The sequence below is a fragment of the Suncus etruscus genome, chromosome 11, assembly GCF_024139225.1.
Source record: "Suncus etruscus isolate mSunEtr1 chromosome 11, mSunEtr1.pri.cur, whole genome shotgun sequence".
Classification (NCBI taxonomy): Eukaryota; Metazoa; Chordata; class Mammalia; order Eulipotyphla; family Soricidae; genus Suncus; species Suncus etruscus.
This window is the reverse complement of record NC_064858.1, coordinates 79,965,619-79,976,295: the sequence shown is the minus strand read 5'-3', so window position 1 is coordinate 79,976,295 and position 10,677 is coordinate 79,965,619. Positions and strand designations below refer to the sequence as shown.

The window sequence follows — 10,677 nt, the reverse complement described above, 5'->3', positions numbered from 1 at the left end:
CTTTGAATGAACATCACTTCAGTTTCCAACCATCAAGCTGTCTGCTATGCAGACATTTTTCTAATGAATTTCGGTACGAACCATCTTTAAAAACCCACTCTTATCATGGAGATTATAAATGAAAAATTATAAAAATTAGACTGAGTATTTAGCTAGGATACTGGGACTTTCAGAGCAACCTGAATCCCAATTATACACTGAACTGATTCCATATATGTGCATGTACACCCCCCTCCCTGCCACCCTCCTGTGGAAATGCTTGCTTACTCTGCTAATGTTTCCTAGGAAAATGTAACAGACCCAGTGTTTTGGACCAAAGGTACATCGAACTTGTTATAGCTACCAGCTCACAGCAATGCAAGCTTCAAACGAAAACAGGATTAAGGATTACAAAAAAAATAGATGGAGTGGCAAAAAGAAAAAAAAAAGAAAAAAGAAAACATCTTAACTGGAATAAAGGCTTATATTCAAAACCCAAACAGGGTCCATGTCCTTTGAGGGATAAAAGGTGCAAAAATAACAGCAAGACAACAGGAATAAACCCACATGAATCACTGTGGCATCCAGTTTCTATTCACAAAGAAAAAGCTCCAGTCCATCTTTTAATTCTTTTTTTTTTTTGAAAAATTCCTGACATTACAGAACTAAACTGAAATGTATTAATATTCCACTCTTACATTTCCATGACAAACAAAAAAATTCATGAGCCAAAAAAAAGGAGGGGGGAAGCTTATAAAACTAAATATGGATCTCAGCATTAACCGCTGAACAGAGAAAGGAATTAAAACGCTTTAATTAAAAAATCACGAGTGGATGATAAAGTGTGTAGAAACTGAAAATTTACAAACTATTTAAAACCTGGAATCGCTGACTGTTCAGAAACTACACAGATGGATCATGGGTGGTGGTGAACAGCAGAAGGGATTATGGATGAATCTGCATTGTTCTAGCTGCTCCCCATGCCACCCGTCTCCGAGGAAAGCCTGTAACACACACACACAAAGAAAAATAAGTTAGTTTGTTGGGAGTCTAGCTATTTTACCTCTACAACATTCAGTCCAAATAATGAAATAAGGAGTATATGAGATTCAATATTAAGACATATAAGATGTTCTTGTATTAACCAAGTATCATGATTTAGCCCAAGCTCCCTACAGAAAATCAATTCAACATTAATAACTAAAGGACCTGGTAGTAACTACTAATTGTGGGTTTGATATAGTAAGCATTCACGCTAATAATTAGAGCAATGAAGTAGCCTTTGAGCACCACTAGGTATGGCCCAAAACAAAGAACATTTTCTAGAATAGACCTGGGATTTCTCTACTAATGAAGATCACTATTCTCATGACACAGTATTGTTCCAAAGGTTAAATACTTTTATGGAGAGGACAGCATGTATCTAACAAGAATAAAGCTCATGGGCTGGAAAGATATTACAACAGGTAGGGCCGTTATATGCTATGTGTATATCCTGGTTTGAGCCCCAGTGTCCTTATGGTTCCCCCAAACCTGTTCGAATTAATTCCTGATTGCAAAGCCAGGAGGACTTCCTGAGCACTGCCATTTTTGGCCCCAAAACAAAACTCACCCTGGATTGGTGTACAGTGAGTAAGGCACTTGCCTCGCACCCTGCCAGCCTAAGTTTGATCCACAGCACCCCATAAAGACCCCTGAGCCCAGAGTAAGCCCAGAGCACTGCAGGATATGGCCCAAGTAAGACTAAAACTCATTGTTCCTCTACTGTGTATTAAAAGTGGGAGTCAATTAATTTGTTCAAGAATTCCATATACATTGTTAAATTCAGCATAAAAAGTTGCTACCAAGAGTGATAGCAGACACAGGGCATTTGTCTTGCACGCAGCTGACTAGGACGGACCTGGGTTTGATCCCTGGCATTCCATATGGTCCCCCAACTCAGGGGCAATGGGTGTGGCCCAAAAACAAAAAAAAAAATTGCTACCATGTAAACTGTAAAACCTAAATTTAAAGGATTAATATAGGAACTGAAGGATCATGGGAAAAAAAACTGCTAGGAAGTTTAGGTATAGAACTTAAAAAATGCAAGGACAGGGCCAGAGAGATAGCATGGAGGTAAGGTGTTTGCCTTTCACGCAGAAGGACGGTGGTTCGAATCCCGACATCCCATATGGTACCCTAAGCCTGCCAGGAGTGATTTCTATGCGCAGAGCCAGGAGTAATCAATCCCTGAGCCGCGCCAGTTATGACTCAAACAACAACAACAAAAAAAAAAAAATGCAAGGACAGAGGCCTTGCATAAGGAGACCTCCCCCAAAAAAGGAGGTGACCCAAATTCAATCCCCAGAGCACCCCCATATACTTCTGCCTGTTTCTATGCTAAGGAGCTTACCCAAAAGACAAGGAGCAGAACTAAAGTACTGAGGGTAAAGTGCTTGCTTTGTAAAAAAAAAAAAAAAAGGCAGCCTACCTGCTTTTTTTGATCCCTAGTACCTCTACGACTGATCCCCTTTGAGCCACAATCCTGAGTTCAGAGCCAGTAAGCCCTGAGTATCATTGGCTATGGCCTAAAAACGGGTAGGGGAGGAAAAACAATCAAAACCAAGGACATATAGAAGGCCAGGTTGCACTGTGGAATCTAATAGAGCTATCCAGAATTCAGAACCTGATGTGAGGCAGTTAAAAAGTATAGTGAGGGGCCGGAGCAACAGCGAAGCAGTTGGGCATTTGCAAGGCTGACCCAGGATGGACCTGGGTTGGATCAGCGTCCCATGTGGTCCCCACCCAAACCAGGATCGATTTCTGCCCAAAAAAAAAAAAAAAACAGGACTCTTGCTTTGCACACAGCTGATCTACGTTCAATGTCCAGCCCTCCATATAGTTCCCCAGCCTTGCCAAACGTGATCCCTGAGCACAGAGCCAAGTGTAATTTCTAGGGCTAAAGATAGTAAAGCGGAGGCGGCCTTCAATGTTAGATACAGGTTCAATCAAATAACTCCCTGAACCTCATTAAGAAATGAGTGATCCCGGGGCCAGAGAGATAGCATGCCTTTCATGCAGGAGGTCATCGGTTTGAATCCCGGCCTCCCATATGATCCCCCGTGCCTGCCAGGAGCAATTTCTGAGCCTGGAGCCAGGAATAACCCCTGAGCACTGCCGGGTATGACCCAAAAACCACAAAAAAAAAAAAAAAAAAAAGAAGAAGAAGAAGAAGAAATGAGTGATCCCATAGCAGAGCCAAGAGTAACCTCTTAGCACTGCCAAGCCCCCCCATCCAGCCCAGAAACTGAACCAGACTGGAGAAGTGGTGTTATGCACAGAATACAAGCAGGAAGAGACTAGAAATGCTAAGACTAGGGACCAGAGCATTTGCCTTGACCTCAGTAAGATCCCCTGCGACCCATATGGTTCCCCCAAGCTAGGAGTGATTTCCGAGCACATAGCCAGGAGTAACCCATGAGTGTAACCCGGTATGGCCCCAAAAAACAAACAAAAAATCTTACACTACCAGAGGGACGATGTAAGCTTATGAGGCAGACGAGATCCAAGCTAAAAATCCTGGTTAGATTCCTAGTATTATATACAGTCCACACCCAGTACCACCAGAAATCCTCCCATAGTATTACTCCCTAAAACAACAGGACTGGAAAACTAGTAGATGAATGTACTAATAGTCCTGTATTTTTTTTTTTTTTTGTGGTTTTTGGGTCACACCCGGCAGTGCTCAGGGGTTACTCCTGGCTCCATGCTCAGAAATTGCTCCTGGCAGGCACGGGGGACCATATGGGACGCTGGGATTCGAACCGATGCCCTCTTGCATGAAAGGCAAACGCCTTACCTCCATGCTATCTCTCCAGCCCCAATAGTCCTGTATTTGAGTATGATCCCATTCAATCCCTAATGGTCTGCCCCAGGACACAATCAGGAGTGTGGTTCTAAACCCAATCCCCTCAAAATTATAACAAGAGCTACTTTTCTTTTTTTTTTTTTTTTTTTTTTTTTGGTTTTTGGGTCATACCCAGCAGCACTCAGGGGTTACTCCTGGCAGGCACAGGGGACCATATGGGGTGCTGGGATTTGAACCATCTGTCCTGGACTGGCTGCGTGCAAGGCAAAAGCCCCACTTGTGCTATCTCTCTGGCACCAGGAGCTGCTTTTGTAAAGTTCTAAATATATGCTTTGCTTTCAGGATATCCAGAAATCTATTCCAAGCACATGAGCCTGCGTTCACTAATACTATTAGAGAGAACTGATCAAGAACAATATGGGGCCCGGAGAGATAGCACAGTGGTGTTTGCCTTGCAAGCAGCCGATCCAGGACCAAAGGTGGTTGGTTTGAATCCCGGTGTCCCATATGGTCCCCCGTGCCTGCCAGGAGCTATTTCTGAGCAGATAGGCAGGAGTAACCCCTGAGCACCGCTGGGTGTGGCCCAAAAACCAAAAAAAAAAAAAAAAAAAAGAACAATATGAAATTAAAAGTCTCTTTTTGCATTTTATGGGGATACAATGTAGTGAAGTTTGTACCTATAGTCCTTTAGAAAGATATGTTTGTTCTTGTTTTGGAACACACCCAGCAGCGCTCCTGGCTCTGGACTCAGCATCATCTGGGGGTAGCGTGACAGCCTAGTAGGGAGGGTTTACCTTGGACACAGCCTACCTGGGACCAACCTGGGTTCAATCACCAGTATCCCAAATGGTCTCCCGAGTCTGCCAAGAGCAATTTGAGTGCAGAGCTAGGAATAACCCAGGTGCAGCCAGGTATGGTCCCCCGCCAAATAAAAAAAGAATGATCTTTCTAGGGGTCAGAGGCTAGTACAGTGATAAAGCACTTGCCTTGCCCATGGTTGACCTGGGTTTGATCCCTGGCATCCATTAGTCTCCTGTGCATACCGGGTATGCCCCCACCCCCAAAAAACATCTTTTTAACACTATATAAACAAAAAAGTATAGAAAGTCTTTTTATATTTTTTGGGGGCCACACCCGTTTAACACTCAGGGGTTACTCCTGGGTATGTGCTCAGAAATCGCTCCTGGCTTGGGGGGACCATATGGGACGCCGGGGGATCGAACTATGGTCTATCCTACGCTAGGGCTTGCAAGGCAGACACCTTACCTCTAGCGCCACCTTCCCGGCCCCTAAAAAGTTTTTAATGGTGTAAAAATGATAACACAGAAGGTAGGTTGTTTGCCTTGTACGGCAGAACCAGGTTCAATCCCCAACATTCCATATGCTTCCCCAAGTATGCCAGGAAGAATGATTTCTGAGTGCAGGGCCAAGAGTAACCAGTGTCACCAGGTGTGGCCCAAAAAGAAAAGTTTTGAGGAGGGGAAGGATACTACTTTTGCACTCCAATGCCCTGGACAAAAGCTCATTTTCTTTTTTTTGGTTTTTGGGCCACACCCAGCGGTGCTCAGGGGTTACTCCTGGCTATCTGCTCAGAAATAGCTCCTGGCTGGCACGGGGGACCATATGGGACACGGGGATTCAAACCAACCACCTTTGGTCCTGGATCGGCTGCTTGCAAGGCAATCGCCACTGTGCTATCTCTCCGGGCCAAAAGCTCATTTTCATTCCCTGACAATGCAAGTTGAAGAGCCTTCTGTCACTATACCTAAAGCATCTCAACTATTTTTCTGGGGGAGGAGGGATTGGGCCACACCTGGTATTGTTTAGGGGAACTATATGCAACTGGGAGTCAAACCTGGGTTGGCTTCATGAAAGGCAAATACAGTACCACATACCTGGTAATCTCTCCAACTTTTTTAATGTTTTTTATTTCTGGGCCACACTTGGTGACTCTCAGGGGTTACTCCTGGCTTGGGGGACCATATGGGACCCTGAGATATAGAACCACGGTCTGTCCTAGGTTAGCACATGCAAGGCCTACTGCTTGCGCCACCACTCAAATACATCAACTTCTTAATAATGAACGGTGGTTTAAAGTAACATTTTGGGTGACTGCATGAGTAAAAATTAAAAAAAAATACAAGTTTTCAGTCCTCACAATCACTCATGTGATCTATAAATTTACTTTTTATTTATTTTTGTTTTGGACCATACCCAGTGGTGCTCAGGGGTTACTCCTGGCTATCTGCTCAAAAATAGCTCCTGGGAGGAACAAGGATGCCAGGATTCAAACCACCCACCTTAGGTCTTGGGTTGGCTGCTTGCAAGGCAAACGACACCGTGCTATCTCTCGGGCCCCAAATTTAAATACTTTTTTAAAAACCTGATTGAGTGGTTAGGTAAACTACATTTGATCTTGATATCTCCTTCTAAATTGGTTTATAATTCTCTATAATTCAAAAGGGACAGATGAAAGGCTTGGCAGGGAATACAAGAAAAGTAATGGAACTTGTTCAGCTATCAGTGCTGGTTTAGGGTAAGTGGTTATTTCAAAATCTGGAGTCTATCACAGGCTGATGGTTCAAGATTTGATCCCTTGCCTCCCCATTCTGTTATTAAAAATAATTAAGTCTGATACAGGCACTTTTTATTACCTGGGGTTGTTGGCAAATTGAGACAGAATTTGTCTTTTATATTCAAGAAGCTTCTTGCTAATCAACAACCCTTCTAGATTTATTTACCATTTTGGGACCCCAGCAATCGTTGGAGTAGACCCTTGGCTCTGTGTGCTTAGGGATCACTACTGGCAGTGCTTGGGGGACCGTATACAGTACCAGGGTTCAAACCTAGGTCGGCGATTTGCAAGCCAACACCTTACAGCTGTCCCTAAGATCTTACCTTCTTTTTTAGGACAACTACAGTTAACCAGGGATAAATCCCAAATCAGTTTTATACACTTCCTATTTGAGCAGCCACAGGTCACAGCTCCCACCCCTTTACCCTTCAGAGCACACAGTCAACTAAGGTTCTTACTGTGGCAACTTTATTACAACTATAAACAGATCTGGCCAAGAAGGCCTGATTATCATCAATAAATAATTAAAAAAAAGTTAATGGAGAAATTTTTATTAGGTAACACAGAGCCTAACACATGTTATATTGCAAGGCAGAATAAAGCTACAAAAAGTAACAGAATGAGAAAGAGCAAGAACTATGGCTCTAGGATAAAGAATTCAACAACTCAAGACTCTGAAACAGGCTCTCAGCTGAAATGACCTATACCTAAACACAGATTACCAATGCCCCTGCCCCCACCCTTTATCCCTCCCCCCAGAGTAAAAAGGAAAAAACGGTCACAAGCTCACAATTGTTTGGTTCTCACCAATATTAACAAAGAAAAACAAAATGAACCAAGAAATACTTGAGGGGATCCCTCAGGATATGCAATCAGTAGGGGGAGAATCTCTGTTTCTCGCCTTTCAGTTTGTTAGTTACACATGGCACAGCAGAGGTGGTGGTGGTGGTAGCTGAAGCCCCGGTACCCTTAGCAGCAGACACAACATTTAGAGCCAGGAGAGGGATGGGTTTCATGCCAAGCAGACTGGAGACACAAGGGGCGGTCGGAAGAGGGTTGGGGAGGCTGGAGGGTGCGTCGGAGGTCCCCGCTGTGGCGAGCGAGGGGGTGGTGGTGGAGGAGGAAGAAGAAGAAGAAGGGGTGGAGGGTTGAGAGAGGTTGATGCTGAGGTGATCAGGGATCGTGACGGAGGCTGCCTGGGAGGAGGGTTTAGCGTTTTCTAAACTGTAACAGAGGAAAAAAGGAACAAAAAAAAGGGTGGGTGGAAGGGAAGACCACAAAAGGGACAAAGTACAGGACAAAAACCGATTCAGTTTATCAGTTGACTCTAGTTGCCAATTAGGAAGACCTAATACCAACTTGTGACAAATTGTGTTTTAGTCTGTGTCCCACCCTCTCTAAACATACATTGCCAAATTCCATTCTACAATATTATTTAAAACTGTTACAGTAAAGAAAAAAAACTACAGACTGGAAGCACCAACTTCTAGGTATTTGAGATCCACTAATGCAACCTAAAAGTCAGAAACCAATGTTTCAGGAAGAAAATGAAAGGACTGGAAGCCTTGGTTGTCACCACATGGTCACCCAAGCACTGCTCAATAGATTCCCCAAGTGTGGCCAAAACAAATAAACAAAAAGATTAAAAAGATCTAAGTTGTGACAGTTATGAAAAAAAATTTTTTGGTAAAAGTTAAGAATCAAGGAAGCTTACAAAAATAAAAAAGAAAGAAAGAAAAAAGGGGCCAGCAAGGTGGCGCTAGAGGTAAGGTATCTGCCTTGCAAGCGCTAGCCAAGGAAGGACAGACGTCCCATATGGTCCCCCAAGCCAGGGGCAACTTCTGAGCGCTTAGCCAGGAGTAACCCCTAAGCATCAAATGGGTATGGCCCGAAAAAACAAAAAAAAAAAAAAAAAAAAAGGAATCTTACTTCATTTATATTGAGGGGTGATGGTGAAAGTAAAATATCCTTGTTTCTGTATGCCCATAATATTGACAAAAATGTCTTAAATGTCAAATCTTAAAGATAGATACCACTTCATCTATCTACAATTTATAAAGGTTAAAGACATGACTGACTCAGCAGAAATGTTCATCAGAATCCATTACTGAAAGAACATTGTCCTTTGGGGGGGGGGTCTATTCTTAAGAAACAAAACCAGTTTGCTTTCTGAAGTTAAACTGGGCTAAGAGGAGGAAAAAAAAACTTAAGTTTGCACAGTTCCTAACCTTGATGTTAAAGCCTTTAAAAGCTCAGATTAAATCCATAACTTAATGAGATGCTTGTAAACTTTCAACTAAGGATGATCACGAAAGAGCAACTCAATCAAGAAAAAAAGAAAACTGAGGTGGAGAAGTCCTACTTCCTTACAATTTAATAATGAAGACTGAACCCAAGAAGCCTGGCAAACAAATCACACATCTATCAGGCAATATTCAGAGCAAACTTACTCAAGCACAAAAAAACATCTGCAGCTTCCCAGAACATAACTGAACAGTTAACATCCCTTTCCCAAACAAATGACAGCCCTCTGCAAAGGTGACTACCATCTCACCCCAAACAGTAAGAAAGTAACGTACTGAGCTGGGGATGTAGCTTACAACATGAGAGATACAGAGACAGAGAGAGAGAGACAGAGAGACAGACACACACAGAGAGGGGGGGGGGGAGAGAGGGAGAGAGGGGGAGAGAGAGAGAGAGAGAGAGAGAGAGCGAGCGAGAGAGCGAGAGAGCGAGAGCGCTTTATTTACAGCACAAGAAAACAATCAAAAGAGGAAAGAATAGTGTGGGTCAAAGAGTCTGGTGCCTGGTGGGGAGCAGGAGGGAAACTGGGGACAGAGTATAGGGAAATGTGCCTCAATAAGATGCTGGGACATTGACAAAAACTCAATCACCAACAACTTAGTAACAGTGTATCTGTGACTCAATTTAAAAAACTTAAAAAAAAAACACAACAGAGCTAGACACATTTCTACATAGAAGTGTACCTCAAGACATGAAAATATTTATAGTAAAACTCAAAACCAATGCTAAGTTCCAGGAGCTCAAAGACTATAGATAGAAAACAACATCCGTACCAGCACAATGGACTTCACATGACTTCCTTTCCTTTGACCAGATTAAGAACTCAAAACTTAAACACAAGGGACTAAAACAACTGCAACTGATGTAAATAAGATATATTAATCCAAGACTACAGAAAGGCAATAGCTTGGGCACCTTGTAAAATGTTAAGCAATTAAGAACATAACTTAAGCACAAACTGTGAAAGAAAGGTAAACTCTCCCAAAAGTCACTGGCAAGATTGGCAAAGTGGGGGAGGGAGAAAACAAAATAGTAGGCCATTATTCAATGGCTATACCACCCTTGTCCCCCAAGCCTTCTCTGGACAATGGAAAATTAAGAAAAACTGATGCTTTCACAACAGAAAGGGCTACCTTTAAAAAAAAAAAAATCAACCTTTCCTATCACTTTTCATCATTATTTTTACCTCCACTCCACTAAGAGCACTGTTGCACAAAACCCATTAAAGAAATACTGGTCTATGTTAGTCTATGTAAGATGAATCACTAACGATCCATATTTATTTTTAAATATGCAGAGCACTTCTACTCATGGAAACATTCAGCTCCATACTACCAATCCACAATTTACCAAGTCAAATATTCTATTTTTCATTCCCCATGCAAAAATACTAACCTGTTTTCTAATTTTGCTACACTAAGGCTATTATTAAATTCTTCTACCTCCACCCACCATTTTTGCCAGCCCCCAAATTAATCCCTCATTAAATAACTCATTATAGCTTCCCCCAACACATATATTACTTGTGTTGGCATCAATAAGCCAAGTAGTAGTAGGATACCCTTACCTGACATTGATTAAATATTGAGCCAGGCTAATGCTGGCAGCAGATCCAGTGATGGTAACCTGCCTATCAGTAGATCCTTCCACTGGGTTCGCAATTTTGATCTGCGCCCCAGACATCTGACGGATCTCATTGATTTTGGCGCCTTGACGCCCGATTATGCAGCCAATCAACTTGAGGGGGGAGAAAAAAAAAACAAGGCATACCAAATCAAGAGTTGCATGGTTTATTCAAAAATTTCCGTTATTTCTTCAATCTATAGCTTAAGTGGTAGTTTTATATATATACATTCATATTGTAAAACAATCACAATTCTAAATGTTTTGTGAATTTACTGCATTTCAATTGTTTTTTTGTTTGGGGCTACACAAGTAGCTGTACTTAGGAACTAGTCCTGGTGGAGCTCTG

The 10,677-nt window shown here is 42.4% G+C and overlaps 1 protein-coding gene across 15 annotated transcripts in view; it reads right to left on the bottom strand.

Annotated features, from left to right (window-relative positions):
• Window positions 1-567: 567 nt before the first annotated feature.
• PCBP2 (poly(rC) binding protein 2) overlaps window positions 568-10,677 on the bottom strand; it is a 30,257-nt gene continuing 20,147 nt past the window's right edge. For 9 of the 15 annotated variants that reach the window (XM_049783453.1, XM_049783457.1, XM_049783459.1 and 6 more), the window contains 2 exons: window positions 10,273-10,442; window positions 6,853-7,625 (listed from right to left, as the gene is read on the bottom strand). In XM_049783453.1, coding sequence (XP_049639410.1) covers window positions 7,274-7,625; window positions 10,273-10,442 — 522 coding nt within the window. In that variant the 3' untranslated portion in view covers window positions 6,853-7,273. Of the gene's footprint in view, window positions 984-6,852; window positions 7,626-10,272; window positions 10,443-10,677 lie in introns of those variants that run through there. The other 6 variants (XM_049783463.1, XM_049783464.1, XM_049783466.1 and 3 more) reach the window with 1 other exon arrangement.